Source organism: Pseudonaja textilis, chromosome 1, assembly GCF_049901715.1.
Source record: "Pseudonaja textilis isolate UNSWEBS1 chromosome 1, rPseTex1.2, whole genome shotgun sequence".
Taxonomy (NCBI): Eukaryota; Metazoa; Chordata; class Lepidosauria; order Squamata; family Elapidae; genus Pseudonaja; species Pseudonaja textilis.
In genome coordinates this window covers 177,553,163-177,571,837 of record NC_141990.1, presented here as the reverse complement: position 1 = coordinate 177,571,837, position 18,675 = coordinate 177,553,163, and the positions used below count along the sequence as shown (strand labels likewise).

Below are 18,675 nucleotides of genomic sequence, written 5' to 3'. Positions count from 1 at the left end.
CAAAACTTTCTCTTCTTATCTTCCTCCTGCACATTCTTTTCCGGTCGAGTTCTCCTTTGTGGTGGCCATTTCTAACCACTGCTACAACCGCCTTCGGGAAAGGGAGTAATGGCCAGCTGAGGAGGAGAGATGCGGCTCTCCTCAACCCTGCAGGCAGTCTCCCCCATTCTTCACCCCCTTTACGGGGTGGCTTAGCCCCGAAACCAGCCGGCTCGGGGCGCTCCAGTGGCGAGCATGGATCGAAACCGCGCAGAGTCACGGTTTTGGTCTGTCGCCGAAGAAGCTCAAACCTGAACTCCAGAAATTTTAAACCAATTTCAACGGAAGGACCCTAGCTCATGTGGTTTGCATGCAAAGATTCCTGGTTCAATCCTTTGTAGTTCCCTGCATAGCTGGAAAAATTCATCAATTATGGACACTCATTGCCTGACTAAGCTACTTGGAACAATAGTGTAAACAGTTATAAGCAACATTCTCGCGAGAAGGCGAGAATGAGATCTACCGCCTAGCCAAAAGCAGACACAGGAAGACCCTGGACATTGACCAGTTTCATGGGATCAACGACGAAAGGGGAAATTTAATCGTGAACCCCAGAGACGCTGCCGAGAGGTGGCGGCAATACTTCGAGAAGCTCTCCACCGAGGAGTTCCCACACCCACGAATCCCGCGAGGTGACCCAGTTAAAGGCCCAGTCTCAGGCATTTATGCCAGCGAGGTCACCGACGCCATCAAGGCCATGAAAAACGGTAAGGCAACAGGACCAGACGACATCCCTGCCGACTTCTGGAAAAAGGCACTACCGGGCTCGGCATTGTGGCTGTGCGAGCTGTTCAACAACATCATCTCCACGGGAAAAGTGCCACACGACTGGTACCGCAGCACCACTGTTCCGATCTGGAAGGGAAAGGGCAGCCCAGCGGACTGCTCCAACTACAGACCGGTCAGGTTACTGTCACACACTATGAAGATCTTGAACGTGTCCTTGATAAGCGCATTCGGGACATCGTCGACATCAGCGTCAACCAGGCCGGATTTATCAAGAACTGTGGCACCACCGACGCCATCTTCGGTGTGCGGATGCTGATGGAGGCTCACAGAGAGAAGAAAATCCCGCTCCACACAGCCTTCCTGGACTTGGAAAAGGCCTTCGACCGAGTCCCGCACGATCTCATCTGGTACGCACTGCGAGATCATGGCGTGCCTGAGCTGCTCGTACAATGGGTCCAACTCCTATACAGATGTCACAAAAGCCGTGTAAAAGCGGCAGCTGGGATATCAGAGGAGTTTAATATCACCGTCGGCGTACACCAGGGCTCCGCTCTCTCACCACTGCTGTTCATTCTGGTGGTGGACACAATTACACACGACCTGTACACGCCCGCCCCATGGACGCTGCTCTACGCCGATGATGTGTTCCTGGCTAACCTGTGCAAGGCTGAACTCGAGCACCTAGTCCAACAGTGGCACGACCGCCTCGAGCAGTTCGGGCTCCGGCTGAACCTAAAGAAGTCCGAATACCTGACCACTGACAATGAAATGATAGGCTCCATCCACGTGAACGGGCAGGAGCTACCGCGCGCCTCCACCTTCAAGTACCTGGGAACTATTCTTGGGGAAGAAGGCCTACTACAAACTGAGGTGGCAGCCAGGATCAACGCAGCGTGGGGCAAATGGAAGTCCATCACGGGCGTCCTCTGTGACAAGAAGATGCCGATACGCCTGAAGGCGAAAATCTATAACTCTGTGGTGCGCCCCGTGGCCATATACGGCGCAGAGTGCTGGCCGGCGACCAAAGAAGTCGAAAGCAGACTCCAGATAATGGAGATGCGAATGCTCCGATGGTCGGTAGGCCTCACCCTACTCGATCGCGTCAGGAACGAAGAAGTGCGTAGACGGTTCAACGTCGTGCCCATCCCCACGGTCATGAGGCAGTCCCGGCTACGATGGTTCGGCCACGTGAGCCGCGCCAAGGAAGAATCTATCATTAAATCTGCAATGAAGGTGACTGTCGGAGGAGCGAGACCGCGTGGTAGACCTAAGCAACGCTGGATGGACACGATCAAGGCTGATCTAGAGATCGCGAAGGCAGACCCGACATACGTGGTAGACAGAGAGGTGTGGAAGCAGTACTTAAGGACATTAGCGGACCTCGCCCGAGCGCGAGACAAACGCTGAAGAAAAAGAAGAAGAAGAAGAAGAAGTTATAAGCAACTTTCTATGACCCTACCTCCTATGATGCTAGGGACAGGATGACATTTCAGTACTCATAAAGACAACTAGGATGTGATGCTAGAAATCTCCAAGAGGAGTCTAAAACTCAAACATATTCCATATTGTTCCATCTTGAACTTTAAATCCTCATCCTTTGCAATTACTTTATTGTACTTTTGGCTGAGCTGAACATTTTATCAAGCACACAAAAATCCCCCAAAATAATTGCTAATTATGTGCAAAATGACATTAGTGGCTATTTATCAAAATGTACAGGGGACAATGCCATAAGAACGTTCAACCAAGTGCTTATTAAAAAAAGGTTCAGCTATCCTTATCTGTATCATTATCACAATTCCTTACAAATTTGTCATCAAGCTGTAGATAATTTGAATATGGGAGATGGATTTACTTAGTACAAAGGCATAGGAGCACATGGCTAATTGGATGTCACTGAGTTATGAATATATTAATAACTACATCACACATTTCAATGTGTGAACTATTTTAAAGTTGTTCCTCAGAGCCATCACAAGAATTCATTTATTATTCTTAAACTTACAATTCTTCTTTTTCTCAGAATACAGAATTTTGTTTGACTTCATGGGGGAGGGGATACACGTAATGGGGGGAGAAAAGGGAAAACAAAATTAATATTTTAATCCCAAAGCTAAGTGGCCTACCTACAATGCTATGTAGTATCTAATATTTGTATGAAAATACATAGAGAACAAAAAGCGGCATAACATGAAGAACAGTTGCAGGAATTTGGTATGGCAGAGTCCAGAGAAAAGAAGGACTACGGAGGTCATGATAGCAGTGTTCCAATATTTGAGGGGCTGCCACAAAGAAGACAGGGTCAACCTATTTTCCAAAGCACCAGAAGGCAAGACAAGAAACAATGGACGGAAACTAAGCATGGAGACAAGCAACCTAGAACCAAGAAGAAACTTCCTAACAGTGAGAATAATTAACCAGTGGAACAGCTTGCCTTCAAAAGTTGTGGGTGCTTCATCCCTGGAGGCTTTTAAGATGACACTGGACAGCCACTTGTCTCAAATGTTATAGAGTCCCCTGCTTGAGCGGCATTGGACTAGAAGACCTCCAAAGTCCCTTCCATAATATTCTATATCTTAGCTCTGGGAAGAGCTACATGTCAGTGACTATAATAAGCCACCGGCAACCAGACTGGATTGATGAATGCTCTCAATTGTCAACACTTCCACTTACAAATGCTAAATAATAATTCCCCAGAAGAGCTTTCTACACTAATCTCTGAATTCAATTTTTACTTATCTTCATCCAATCAATAGCCTTGTCCAAGAAGTTGTACACCTTAAATGTCTCATCTAACTCAGAATCCAGAAATAGAGTCTTCATTTGCATAATGTTGACATCTTTAATCCTTAAATGACTGCATCTGGCACTTGCATGCAGATGTTAAAATTTACAAGTAAGAAGAATACTATACCAAAAATACGATCATCCTTCAGTCTTAAGAGACTATGGTATCATGCTATGAAACCAGTGACTGCCACTTCCCATGTTGTTTCAATGCTGGATGCAAAGCTGGAGTGTCCTCTCCAGAGCACGAGGCCTGGGTAATTTAATATGGAGGATAAACTGTTACCCAAGCAGCAGATCCCCGCTTTCCATGTCACTGAAATAGTCAAATGGAACAGCAGAGCTGATAAGATTAGTTCCAGCTGTGTTGCAGGAGTTACCAGAACGTGATTGTACATGGTCACGAACTGCTTCCGGGTCTCCAGGTCCGGATTTTGCCTCAAGGTTGACTCCTGAAGCTGTTTCCAATAACAGATAGTGGAGGTTTGAAATCAGAGTTTCCCTTCTCCAAGAAGATGGTTCCACAATTTTATCTGCCATTGGGACATAAAGTCCTCTTCCACTGTCAAAGTGCAATATTATACCACTATGTGGACCTGGCTCTACAGTTAAATGAATTAGACATACATACATATAATTAGACAGTTAAAAATAATTGTGTATAAAACATTAGACAGCTACTGTAATTAGATGTTAACAGATCGTACATACTAATGCTGAGATGTATGGAAGAGCAATGAGGAAGAGGGAAACAGAGAACCTGTCACTCAGAACCACTGCAGGAACATAATTAATGGAAACCAAGCTAAGCCAAAAGATCTTTTGAACCCAGTTGCCAGATAATTTAATGGAAAGGTATTGTCACACTGCATTTTCCATTAGGAATTCTATAGAGGCATCTACTTGCTCACTATAAGAACAGAACACTGAATTAGATGCTGGTTTTGGATTAACTATCAAGGTTTTTTTAATATGTGCTTTTGATTTGAGCTTTGGATAAAGAAATGTATTTCATAATTACACCAACATCTATATCCCAGTATGTTTGTTCATATGAATTAAAAGTATGTATCTTACTGCAATCCAAAAAAGCATCTTTGCACACATGCAGCTCTTACTTTTCCTCCTATCCATATTAATACAACTTTTAGTTCACATTGTGCTTTTTCTGACACTGAAGCTACATTAGCACATATTTACAAACATGAGACAAAAAAAGAGAAAAGACAACACATCTTGAATAGAAACAACAAAAAATATTGCACTACAATAGCTTTAGCTGGGTCATGAATAGATTATTCCCAATCACCGCAGTACTTCATTTACTTAGAATTCATTTAAGCTGGATTGTCAATACCTATACATTTGGCTATTGTTAATTTAAACTGTGTTTTAATTCCCATTTGTATATGCCCCTCCCAACTACGGATAATATATGTGTAATGAAAGCTCTAGGACAGTGGTCGCCAACTGGTGGGCTGTGGCCCACTGGTGAGCCATGAGAAAATTTTGGTGGGCCACAGAGAAATCTCACCCCCAGAGCACCCCCACAAAGCAATTAATCCAGGCTGTGCAGAAACACAAGGCTGCGCCGCCCACATGGCCCGCAGGAACTCTCCCCGCCCATTCACTCCTTACCTGGTAAACTTGCCTGCTAAATTGCTATTTTTCCTTTTCTCGACCATCATCTGTTCTGCTGTGGTGGGAGATTTAGATTAGCTAGAAGCAGGAAATGGCTGGAGTTCTTGCTTTCTAGCAAGTCTTTAGATCTTCAGCTCAGCACAGCCGAACCTTCCTTAGGACTGAAGTTTTGCTTGCAAGCAAATTCAGTGCAGACTCACGGCAAGCAAATTTGAGAGACTGAGCTAGCCGATGGCAGATAGATAGATCATTGAATGATTCTGTGAGCAACTCAATCTGCCTGTCTGCTTTGCCTGATTTTGGGTAAAAGTTGCTCATTTTTTATAAAAATCAATATTTATATAAATTTATAATATTTACATACAAGCCATGCCCAGCCAGTCACATGACCACCAAGCCATACCCACAAATTAGGCCACACCCACAGAACCAGTTAGTGGTCCCTGGGATCTAAAATTATGAGTTTGGTGGTCCCTGAGGTCCAAAAGGTTGGCGACCCCTGCTCTAGGAGACTACCATCACACCAGATGTGTTGGTTTTTGAGATGCTTCAGGGCTCTCAGCTGTTTCTTTCAATAACAGACCAGCTCAACTACCCTTTTAGAAATCCTAGGCAATTTGCACATGGAAGCAAACTAACAGAAGTCAATGGGGTTTGCTCCTTAGATGCCTTTTTTTTGTTCTTGATGAGAAATAACTTCCATAAACTCTGTGAGGACATTTTTGAAAAACAATAGTAAATAGACTGCTCCTGTGGTGGAATAAAACTGCTGTTATCTGAAATTTCCCTTGTACCTTTTACCCTGGTAAGTTATTTCTCCTTCATTATTCCCAACAGAAACAGGAAGTCATTGGTCTTTAATTTGTTACATTCATTCCACCAGGAGCTAGTCACAGAGAAATCACAATCTGCTTTTATTTTTATACAGCCATCTGCAGCTTTATTTACTGATGCTCCCCGTAAGAAGAGCTTTTACTATATAGTGCTAAAAATACTATAGATACTTTTAACCTATTTATATTTTCATGCATGCTTGTAAAAATCAGCTGGTAACATTGTCTAATCTTTTGGCCAGGTTCAAGTGCATTAAAAAATTAAGAAAATTTAATACTGAATAAAGGGCTATGAAAATTCACTACCGATGTTATATGATCAAATAAAATATCCTTATTGCTGAGTCACCAGTAGAAACAAATCTGGAGCAAAAACTGGATTCTCAGAGAACTTCAAATCGTACATACTTCCTCACATAGCCTATTTCTCACTTTTGGTTTTGGGAGGGTGGGTACTTCAAGTCAGTGTTGTCTCTTGGCAACTGCCTGAACAGGTTTCCTCAGTTTTCTTGGTGAAATTTTTGGGAAATGTTTTGCCCAACACCATTCAATTGGCTTCTGTAACTAAGGCTGGGCTACACCTTCATTTTTATAAGCAATGACTCTGTGATAGACCAGATTTAATCAATGAGTAGAAAACAAAACATCCTAAAAACCAGTCTTGTGAACATCAATTTGGTTCCTGCATTATATGTCTTATTGGACTAATGTAATCCATTTAAAACTCAATTTATTCCATTTACATGCATTTCTAGTCAACTGATGGCCTGAAACGTTCTTAAAAGCTTCAGCTGCCTTGTTCAAAAGGAAGTAGTCTGCTTTCTGTTCTGTTCCACCTCCAATATTTTATCTGAATTGCTGTTTGCCTGTTCTGCCTCAGTTCCATTTGGCCACAAGCCATCTGAAAACATATGATTTCAGCAGGAAACTCTAAGTCAACTGACAAAAAAAGATACAATTATCTACTATTTCAGGATGCATTTTAACCATGCAAGGCCCATCAACAGTTTTGCTTTAATTTGGCTGCTACTGAAAACAATTGTGAGACACCTTTACCTTTTTGCTATGCAATGCATCGAAGTGTGATTTAGGCATAGTATGAATGAACATTGGCCAATGTTATTTATTTAGTAAACTATGGTTAACCAAACTCTGTCTTAAAATAGATCCAGTCTGCATCCAAATCTTACCTTTTCAAAGATGTCATTACTGTAAGAATGTTTAGATATAAGGTACTCCTCGGCTTGCAGCCATAATTGAGACCAGAACTATGGTCATAAGTCATGCAGGTGGTTAAGCAAGTCATCACATGACTGACCAATTTCATGACATTTTTTTCTGCAATGATCATTAAAGGAATCACTGTTATAAAACGAATGCCACAGTCATTTTTGCTGAAACTCTCAATGAATGAATGAAATTTGTTTCCTACCTCACAGTTCAGAAACTTTGAGTGGTTTATATCAAATTAACAAAAAAATCCAACAATTATAAATATAAAAATGCATTAAAATTACCACAATTAAAACAAGCTAAAAACAAGAGTTTGGAAGGAAAAGACAGGCTGCCTTCTGTGTTAGTGTACAATCACCTTCATCTAGCAGCTTCTCCCAAGGACCCCATGCCAGTTGATAAAGCCAGGTTTAAAGGCTTTTTCTGAAGGCTAAAAATTTCTGACAAAAAACTCTGTAAATTGTGGCCATGTGACCACAGGGTGCTGTAAACAGGCTGGTTGCCAAGCACCCAAAATGCAGTCATAACTGTGGGAATGGCAGCTACTGGAACATCAAATCCTAGTCATAAGTATCTTTTTTGGGTAAGCTGATGCTAAGCAACTAGTCATAAGTCAACTGAAACAAATAATTTTGCCTGGGTCATTGGATATCAGCAAGGTTACTTGATTTAATCCAATTTTTACTCTCCTTTTAAATTTCAATTTTATTTGTGTTATTTATTTTTTTGCATCACATATAGCGTTTGAGAGCCAATTTTGTGGAGTGGTTAAAGTCACTGGGCAAGCTACCAGGAGACTGTGAGTGTTAATCCTGCCTTAAGCCTAAAGTCAACCAGGTGACCTTGGGCCTAGTCGCTTCTTGTGAGCCTTAAGAAGAAGGAAGGGCAAACCACTTCCAAAAATATTGACAAGGAAATTGCATAGACTTGTCCTAGTAGACATTAGGAGTTGAGACTGACCTGAAGGAATGATGACAACAAAATAATACACTGTAAATTGCTAATTTATATCATATAGTTATTCTTAATTTGACATTTATACTTTTATTTTTTTATTAATGTTGTTGTTGTAATTATTGGTTAATCTTTCCGTGGTGGTGGTTATTATTATTATTTTCTTTTATTTATACTACTGGTGTTATTATATAACTACAATATTATTTTTATTCTTTAATCAGGCAAAAACATACACTTTCAACTCCCCCTCAGTACCTGGAAGTTAAACCTTGAGGAATTCTACAGACATCCTTGTATACAAGAGGATAAAGAAGTGCATACCTTATCTCAATAGCACATTTTGGAATTGAGTTGTCTAAGAAGCCAGAAATGGAAAAGAGCAAGCCGACTTCAACAACCTCCTTCCATTGTTACATCTCTGCTCTAGTGCCTGAGAATGGGCTGAAGTCTCATGGGATTGCTCAATACAGCTGAGGAACCAAGACCAAGTCCTGAATAAACATTGTTTCCTTTGGTCATTCCCTTCCTCCAATACTGGATTTTCCTGTCTGGCTCAAATAAATGTGTGAAAGTCAAGCAGCAGTATCAGTGATCTTGATACACTGGTTTCTCAGGCTACAGAGATTATGACAGCTTGACAAACTAACTGATCTGCAAGCCACATCCAATCTTGTTTTGGGTGTAATGGGTGACAGTCTGCACCATCACTGCCCCAGTGAGGAGCCTGCATATAATGAAAAGGGGGTCTACACAAGCCTAGTGACTAGACTACATCATTTGCAGTCAGACAATGATTACACTTAGCTTTTTAAGGATTGACTAGTCCCAAGGGAGCAGAAGAAGAGAAAGATACAAGAGACAATAGGAGAACATTCCCAATCCTATGTAAGTTAAAGCACACAATTGCTTTTCTTTGCAAAAGGCACGCATAATACAGTGCTTGGTATTATGTGCTTGTTATTATGCATTTGTACTCAAGCGCTGCTTATGTGACACCATCCAAATATTAGCAAAAGGAAGCTAGATTCTTCAAGCAGCATGCTCTTTCCAAGAGCACAATCCTTTAGCACAACCAATGTAAGATGGTCATTGGCATCATACTGCTAGTTATGTAGTGGGCAACAGTACCAGGCAGAAATTCCTTCAGTAACTTTCTCAAAAAAAATTGTATTTAAAATCGGGTAGAATCCCTGATTACCTTGTTTGTTTAGCCTTTATTTGCTATAGAGGTTGTTCCTTCCCAATGCTATTTCTTAAATAGTTCCTCCCTACTCTTTCATCTACTGTTTTTTTTAAGACACTTTTCACCTTGTACCCTTAGATATTCTTCCTCCTGGAATAATGTCTTTTAAAGTATTTTCATTTTCCTTACCATAGTTGTTTGGGTTTTTTGCATCCAAAAATAGTTTTTTTTACTAGTAATTTAACAAAGCAGCGTGATGAATATTCAGTATGAGAAGACAGAATTATTGTGAACCTTCTTCTTCCTATATATATATAAATGTCAATTTTACCCATCAAATAAGATTGCTTGAAATTACTGTAGCTGGTTCACCCACAATTTTTAAGACTAGTTGTGAACACAAGGCAAACCAATCTGTTAATTGTACAGAATGTTTCCACTTACACCGCCCATCGTAATTCCATCAATAAGTGCCACATAAGGTTTCTTGCAGGTACCTGTTAAAAATTATACAACACGTTATCCTACTTAAAATATTAGAATGCACACTTATCTAAAGAAATACATCTTTATAATGTGAACAAAATGTTCAAAGGGGGAAGTTTAAAAAATTCAATCCTTTTTTTTCATCATTAAGAGCATTTTAAAATATATTTTTATATTTAAGATGCTAGGTTTTTTTCCATTGTTAATGCTGTTTTGGGAGGAAAAACCAGCTGTTCATTTAACCTGACTACAATAGTCACCTTGTAAAACATAGCAGACACCAAAACGGAAAAAAAAGCTGGCAGTACCACAATTAATAATCAGATTAAGATCTGCAGGAATGGTGCATAAAGAAATGCTTATTTGTTCATTGTCTAAAGAAAAACATATTAAATGTCAGATAGGTCTCAGCAAGGAGAACATTCCGTAATCAGAGTTTTACATTTTAAATGTGGAAATACCATTCTTGGAGTAACTTAAGAAAAAATGAAAAACCAAATAAACAAGAACGTTGCAATATCCCATCTTTAATGTTTTTTACTAGCTTTACTTATATAGTATGCAATATAACCATGAAATGGGGACACTCTTAGCAGGAACTGTAGGTAAATACTACTAAGCATATATTCAAATAATATAAATAATATAAATTTTGCACTCAGTCTTTATCTTCTGGGATGTGATGTTAAAATGATCTAAGAAAATCATCTGAAAACCCTTTCATAAAGTTTCATTCTTGTGTGCTGTGCTTCTTTAAATGAACAGCTTTCACTCCTAAATATGGAAAAGAGTTCCCCATCAAAGATACCAGGCAGAACAGGCTTTATTGGCTTACACAATAAATATCTATTATCTTGAAACAGAATTTTCACTGCAGAGATCAAGTCAAAAAGAAGTTATTAAAGAGATACTATAAAAAGTACACATACCAGTGGCATTGTTCAATATGTATTCTTCTCTAAAAAAATCTTTTGTTAATCTGTCGCCATGTTTTCCTGCTTCACTGATAGCTAATAAACAAAACAAATGTCAAACTTAATGATGACAACATTTAATATCGTAAAATATTCCTCATCTTTTCTTTCTGTCCGGCTTCCATAACTTCTTTCACAAGTTAGCACATTCTGTTAACTATGGTGAACTAGGATAGAGAGTGGATCATCCAAAAACAATTGAGGCCTGAGGAAATGAAGTCCTTTCAGGTTCAAAGATAAGGAGTTCATGTCAATAGACCATCCTAGTATTAGCACTCAATGGAGGGAAGGAAGATATTTCCTTGGATTCAAAACCAAGGACAAAGCCCTGAACTTCATAAAAAAATGTTCACATGCTCACCTTTTATATCACCTCCAGCACAGAACACTTTTTCACCAGCTCCCTTTATTAATATTAGGTAAGTTTCAGGATCCTGCTCCCACTTCTGAAAGAAATAGTGGGAAAGACTATGTCAGAGCATTAGACTTTTTAAATATTCTGCCCCTTTTCTTTGAAATTATGCAACATTTATAAAAATCACCTAGATCAGGGTTGGATTGTCCAGAAAGAATAGAAAGCCAAAGCATTAAACCTGTTTGTAGCAGAACAATGTCTGTTGTCAGCCTCACTCAAGTAGACCAGCCCAGGAAATCAACTCCACTAGAAAGCTAAAACTACTGGCTATAATAACAGAATCTTACAAGAATGATTGTGCTGTACCCATACCTGGATTTTATAATCCAGTAAAGCAGAAAGGTGTCTATCTGACCCTACCAAATTTTATCTCAATTCTCAGTCTCAAAAAAAAAACCCAGTTCTTTTTGCCTAGGTAATTGTTCCTGCATATTTGCATCTTGAGCATCCTGACTCTATACACCACCCTTGGATTCCCAACCTCTTCATTTACAGGATGAGAAATTGTAATTCAGCAATATATGGAACTCACAATTTTCTACCCTATCACAGAGTCCTTTTTGAAAGTCGGTCAAATCTATTCGTAATCCCAGATAAAAACGTGTAAGTTTAAACATTGGGGATAGAGTGTATCAAGCTGAAACCTTATAAATACTGGAGCTCTACTTATTGAATGATGGCCAAGGAGAGGCAACGGTATTCTTCTGTTACTGGCCCCACCCTTTGAAACACCATCCCATTTGATATTAGAGTGGGACTGACCCCATACAACTTTTGGAAAGCTTTTAAGACCTGGCTGTTCTGGGCATGGAGATCAGGAAGTGAGGTACGCCCCTGAGATAATTAGTGTTGGATGATTTATTCCTGGTTGTAATTTTTCCTTTTGTTTGGTTTTCTTATTTTATGATATACGTTTCTTATTTGTTATTTATTTAGTTATTTGGAAGTGTGTTACTCACCAGTGCCATTTGCAAGATGAACCACCATGTAAATCAAATCAAAGTAAGTAACACAGAAAATTGAGATAAGTTTTTTCCTTCTTACAATATCCATTAGATCACCATCTGTCTTCACCCTTTTTCCAGTATACAAGCCAGCATACAAGAGGTATAAACCATCATGATATTTACATCTTTTCTTTACAAAAAAAGCTGGTAAGAAATAGAACCCACTATGAAGGCTCAAACGAAGCTTTGCTCTGAACAGAGCATCCATACAAACAAGGAGAAATATATACTGTTTCCATTTCTCCCCATCTCATGGACTCCTCATTTTTCTGAAGAGAGCAGAGAAGGATACCAAAGGAGAAAGTTGAAGATGCTCTTGCAGTCAATGTATTTTATCATAAGACTTGACATCATTATTATACTCTCAAGCCATGCCATGAATGTCCTACTGAAGACCTGTACACAAACAGAACCTTTATTTCTCTTCAAAGCAATGCTTCTCAACAGAATCTATTTACAAAGTGTACTGAGAAATCAATGTCAGCTTGACTAGAAGCAGGGGTGGGATTCAATTTTTTCAATAACTGGTTCTGTAGGCGTGGCTTAGGTGGTGGGTGTGGCTTGGTGATGTGACTGGGTGGACATGGCTTGGTGGTCATGTTATTGGTTGAATGTAGCCAACTCAATATCATTCACATAGAGGCACGCATCTCCTCACCTGACCTTTCATGACTGTGGGAATGCTGCAGCAGTCGTAAGTGTGAAAAATGGTCATAAGTCACTTTCTTCAGTGCCATTGTAACTTTGAATGGTTACTCCACACAAGCAAAGTACCAGCAAAAGAGGGGGGAAAAACTCCAGAGACGTTCCTGAGACAGGAAGTCTAGTCCTGCCAAGAAGGTAATAAAGGTTAACGGAGAGGCAGTTTCTGTAAGCAACACCAGAATGTTTCCTTCCTATCTTCCTTACAGGATTAGGCCAGTAATTTCTTCTAACAACCGGTTCTCCGAACTGCTTAGAATGGTAACAACTGGTTCTACCAAATAGGTGCGAACTGGTAGACCCTGACTAGAAGTGCCATCTCTGTTTAGCTAGTCTCATATGTCTTCTGTCAACCCATTCATCAATTGCTTTACAGGAAGACTTTAACTTACAACAGTTCATTTAGTGATCATTCAAAGTTACAATGGCACTGAAAAAAGTGACCATTTTTCACACTTATGACCTTTGTAGCATCCCCATGATGATGTCATCAAAATGCAGATGCTTGGCAACTGACTCATACTTATGATTGTTGCCGTGTACCAAAGTCATGTTGTGACCATCTGAGAATCCAAGTCAATGGGGAAGCCAGGTTCACTTAACAACCATGTTACTAGCTTCACAGCTGCAATGATTCATTTAACCACTATGGCAAGAAAGATTGCAAAATGGGGCAAAACTCATTTAACAAACATCTCACTTAACAACATAAATTTTGGGCTCAATGGTGGCCGTCAGTCAAGGACTACTTGTATTTAAAACACTTTGGTATTGTGATAACCTTAGTTTCATATAACGCCACCAACCTTTAACTGGGGATAGATCTGTTGAATCATGGAAAGAGTAAGTGCATTCAGAGCTTTTGGTCTGTTCATGGTAATAATGCCAGCACACCCTCTTTTTTCGAAGAGAACTTCAGCTGAAGGATCCTTCGTCATACTCTGTAAAGAATGACAAAGATTTTAATTAAGCTGATGCTCCAATGACAGTTTGGTTGGCAATTCTATATAATCTGCAATTCTGCAGAAGATATTAAAAACATAATTAGTATGTACTAAAAATGGCTATTTTTAAGATAAGTACTTTGAACAGAAAACTACAGAAGTACCCAATACTGACTATAAGAACCTCCACCAATTTTGAACAGAATACTCCAGACATAGAACTCTTTCTTACATTCCTTATAATACCTTTGGTTAGCCCTTGTTCTTAATCTTTCATTCTAACCATATTATTTAACTATCTGATGTTCTTCAGATTTTACCCTTATCCTGTCTTGAAACGGAAGATTACCAGATTATAGTTTTGTCACAAACTTCCTTCATTTTCAAAACTATTTTTCCTTTTGCCTTGAGAGATTGCTATTTAAAAAACACAAATCAACAAACTCATTGGCACTGAGGAATTAGTCTGTGCATTCTGGCTATTGTATTTTAAACAAATATTTATTCACCCAACTTCCATACTTACTAAGTGTCGTAGTGTGATTTGCAACCTGCTAAATGGTTTCAATCTGAAACAAGAAACTCAAGGTCAGACATATCTCTGCCACAGCAAATGTAAATACATAAAGCAAATTATATTTTTTGTTAGACTTGTTTTTAGACATGTCTTTCAGTCTACTGCAAATTCCTCAAAATAAATCCATTTGATGCAGGGTTTTTTTTTCAATATACAGTACAAAGATTTTCTCCCTCTATTGCTCTGATACAAATATATAACTTCAAGAATACCGGCCAGACATATGGGACTTCACATGACTTTGGTACAGTTTTCTCCTAATGCTCTTTCTCTACTGTTTTCCTCTGAACATTGTAAGACCTGGGACTCAATAGAATGGCATAAAACACATGGGAAATATATTTGTACTAATTAATAAAGTCCATCCGTTGTTTTTAATTTTACATTTTTTTATCCTGTCTTTGTTATTTTTATTATTTTATACATATGCAAAGCCCAATTCTCTATCCTAATTTCCAAACAGCTGAACACTGATATTTTTGATTGTTTATTTCGTAGCAGAAAATTAATTGTCCCTGCCCTTGGATGCAGGGCAAGCTCCAGTGGTCTCAGATCACTCCTTAGTCCCACAATGCGAATTCAGTTGATAAATCAAAATGTTTGCCCTTACAGTTCAAGCTTGCTTACAACTAGGAACACCGATTCAAGCATTTATTGTCATGTGCAGTGCAATGCCATGCGTGAGAAGATTTCGACCGTTTTGGTGCTCAAAATCGGCGAAGTATCTTTGGCTTGCTTGTAGCGCGTTATCCATGAGAGGAGGGAGCAAGTGAAATCTACGGTAGGGATGCCCAGCTGACACCGTCTCTCCGGGGTTTCATGCGTGGCGATACACGCAACATGCGAATCGAGCTTATTCAACACGGCAGAGTTCAACTATCAGAACTCAGTGGGACTTTTAAGTAAATCCCCGGGGACAGCGGGACCGCTCAGAGCAAACGGAGGAGAAGGAGGGCTGTGTTGGGCATTCCTTCAATCCCCCTACTCCATCCTACTAAGGTGGCCGAAACTGAAGGTAGCCTTCCCCCTTCGGTCGTCGGAATCTACCTGGGAAGACACTTCCGCATCACAGGGGTCACCAGCAGCCCCATCACGCCACCTTCTGCTCACGCCGTCCCCCACCCCGCCCGAACAAGGAGCCGCTTTGAAGGCGCGCCCTGATGACGTCATTCAAACGCGCTGGAAGGCAGAGCGCCCGCTGCCGCCTAGCACGTGGCCCAGAAGCGAAGCGGTGGCAAGATCTCGTAGTCTGATCAAAAATATCGAGATTTGGATGAATTCTCCTGGCGCAGAAATCTCTCACAGAGCATAACTTTGCTATGCACTCCACGTTTCACATTAAGGATGGAGAACAAGAGGCAGCCAACAATTATGCATCGCTGGCCGTATGGCGGTGACAGTTCTGAGTTGACAGCCAAACATCCCTCACCTGTTACAGTTATTCATCTGTGCTTTTAGCGGTTCCAATAATGCATTTCAGGAAATGGGCATTTCGTATCACTCTCAGCCTTAGGGAAAAGCAAGCAAGAGTAAACCACTTCCTAAAAACTTTACCAAACAACAAGTAGGAACTGGTAGGTAAGCAGTTTCCAAGAGTCAGTACTGACTTGAAGAGACTAAAAAGAAATTTATTTGGCAGAGGAAAGGGGCAGCTGGTACGATCAGGTCACCGATACATCCGATAGAAATCTGGATCTTGCCCATATTTTATTTATTCTATTTATTTATTTTATTTGTCAATCGCTTACAAGATAATAAGTACAAGTATAAACATAGTTATGAAGACATGAAATGGATACATATAAGAAAAATAAAAAGAAACAATAGGACAGGGACGGTACGCATGTTGGTGCGCTTATGCATGCCCCCTATTCCTCAGTGTTGGTTTTCCTGCTCTGGAGGTGTGGAGCAGCGGTAGATAGGAGGCAGACACAGAGCTAACAGCGAAAGGCTTTATTCGGTGAATAAAGGGTTGCCGTGGCTGCCGTGGCTAACAGGCAGTCAGCTGGCAGCAACAGCTGATGCCGTTTGACAGCTCCTTTTATAGCCGGCTGTCAAATGGCATCAAGCAATGGGAGAGATTGGCGCTCCCACCAGAAACGCGGACTGGATTGGGAACTGTCATCAGTCAGTGAATACTATACTCCTTTCCCCCGGCCAGGAGCATGCGTAGTTCTTTAGATAGGCCGGCCGCCTGCACTGGCGGCCAGATCGCCTTAGTCCGGGTGGATTTTCAGCCGGGAAGGAGTCCTTCTTCTGGGTCGTGCTGGAGCCTGCAGGAGCTGGAGTTTCGTCGATGAGCGCCTCTGCTATAGGACCAGGCGGCAGTCCAGGTAGGCTCCTTCACTCAGCTCGCTTTGGGAAAGTCTTAATGCGCGGTGGGTAGATCGGTTCACTCAGCGAGGAGGTCTCAGCTCTTGGTAGACCAGTTCGCTCGGCTGGAAGGTCTCGGCTCTTGGTGGGTAGACTGGTTCACTTGGCGGGCAGCGTGGATTGTCATCAGCCACTCTTCAATGCCTCCTCAGCTGGTCGATGTGCTGGTGCCTGGTACGACCGTCATCCAGGAGCATCCTGTAGGACTTAGGTCCCATTATAGCCATGACTTGCCCTGGCACCCATAAGGGATGGCCAGTGTAATTCCTTGCATAGACCAGGTCATGCAGGGGGAACTCCCTGGCCTGGCTGTCAGATGCCAAAGGGGTAACTGGGGTGTAATGGGGGTGCAGCCTATCCAGGGTGGTTCTAAGGCGTCTGCCCATTAGGAGCTCTGCAGGTGACTTATTGGTGGTGGTACAGGGGGTTGTGTGCTGGGTCAGTAGGTACCTGGAAAGTTTGGAGTGCCAGTCAAGTGGGCCAAACCTCTCCAGGGCCTCCTTTACTGACCTGACTGCCCTTTCAGCCATCCCGTTGCTAGCAGGGTGAAAAGGAGCTGTGAGAGTGTGCCTGATGCTCAGGTTGGCTGCAAAGACCTCAAATTCACACGAGGTGAACTGGGGACCATTGTCGGATACAAGGGTGTCTGGGAGGCCATGGGTGACAAATACTCTAGTTAGGGCTTTTGTGATAGCAAGAGTGGTTGTGGAGGGCAGCAGGACCAGGTCTATCCACTTTGAAAACGAATCCACAATGACTAGGAAAGTTCGCCCGTGCACAGGGCCTGCCAGATCAATGTGCAGCCGGGACCAAGGGGCCCCGGCGTCTTCCCACCTGGCAGGAGTAGATGATGGTAGAGCTGGTTGGCACGTGCTTACCCAGCTGGAGATCTGGGCATCCATGCCTGGCCACCATTCGTAGCTGCGGGCCAGGGCCTTCATCCTGACGATGCCAGGGTGGCCTTCATGCAGGACCTTTAAGACTGGCCTTTGTAGTTTAGCAGTGATGACAACCCTTGTTCCCCACAGCAAACAACCCTGTAGGGATGACAGCTCCTGCTGGCGAGTCTTGAAAGGCAGGAATTCAGGGGTGTAATGAATTGCTGGCCACCCCCTCCCCACCCAGTCCAGGACTTGGGCGATTACCTTGTCCCTTGAGGAGTGAGCAGCAATGTCATGGGCAGTAATGGGCAGGTTGAGATCGTTGACCTCGAAGATAGCATGGATGGGTGCAGGATCTTCAACTGGAACAGGCAGAGGGCATTGACTGAGGGCATCTGCGTGGCACAGGTTCTTCCCCGGGCGATGAATCAGCGTGTAAGAATAAGCAGCCAGGAATAGGGTCCATCTGGTCATCCTTGGGGATAGAACCTGAGGGGTTTGTTTGTCCCCAGACAAAAGGCCTAACAGTGGCTTGTGATCTGTTATTAGTTCAAAATGGTGCCCAAAAAGAAATTCATGAAATTTTTTAACAGCAGCAACTGCAGCCAAAGCCTCTTTGTCAATTTGGCTGTAGTTTCGTTCTGCTGAAGAGAAGGTTCTTGAGAAAAAGGCAATTGGTGCCTCAGAGCCATTGGGCAGCCTGTGGCTCAGAACAGCCCCTATGCCAAAGGAGGAAGCGTCTGCAGCCAGGACTAAAGGTAGCTGCTGATTGAATTGAATTAATACTGCATTGGATGTGAGCAAGGACTTGACAGATTGGAAGGCATGGGCTTCCCTTGGTCCCCAATGCCAGGGGGATTGTTTGTCCAAAAGTCTGTGCAGAGGTTCTGCTATGGAGGCTTTATGTGGAAGGA

The 18,675-nt window shown here is 41.8% G+C and overlaps 2 protein-coding genes across 7 annotated transcripts in view; one reads left to right on the top strand and one right to left on the bottom strand.

Annotated features, from left to right (window-relative positions):
* The window catches only part of AKAP19 (A-kinase anchoring protein 19), an 81,568-nt gene extending 70,644 nt beyond the window's left edge, over positions 1 to 10,924 (top strand). For 4 of the 5 annotated variants that reach the window (XR_015740720.1, XR_015740715.1, XR_015740716.1 and 1 more), the window contains one exon: positions 8,441 to 10,818. The gene's annotated coding sequence lies outside the window, so the exon portion shown is untranslated. Of the gene's footprint in view, positions 1 to 8,440 lie in introns of all 5 variants that reach the window. The other variant, XR_015740719.1, reaches the window with a different exon arrangement.
* HIBCH (3-hydroxyisobutyryl-CoA hydrolase) overlaps positions 1 to 15,645 on the bottom strand; it is a 50,360-nt gene extending 34,715 nt beyond the window's left edge. Inside the window, exons 1-6 of one of the 2 annotated variants that reach the window (XM_026696900.2) lie at positions 15,204 to 15,645; positions 14,457 to 14,499; positions 13,793 to 13,927; positions 11,224 to 11,308; positions 10,818 to 10,898; positions 9,847 to 9,899 (exon numbers count right to left, since the gene is read on the bottom strand). In XM_026696900.2, the coding sequence (XP_026552685.2) occupies positions 9,847 to 9,899; positions 10,818 to 10,898; positions 11,224 to 11,308; positions 13,793 to 13,924 (351 nt within the window). In that variant the 5' untranslated portion in view covers positions 13,925 to 13,927; positions 14,457 to 14,499; positions 15,204 to 15,645. The remainder of the gene's footprint in view (positions 1 to 9,846; positions 9,900 to 10,817; positions 10,899 to 11,223; positions 11,309 to 13,792; positions 13,928 to 14,456; positions 14,500 to 15,203) is intronic. The other variant, XM_026696898.2, reaches the window with a different exon arrangement.
* Between the last annotated feature and the right edge of the window lie 3,030 nt (positions 15,646 to 18,675).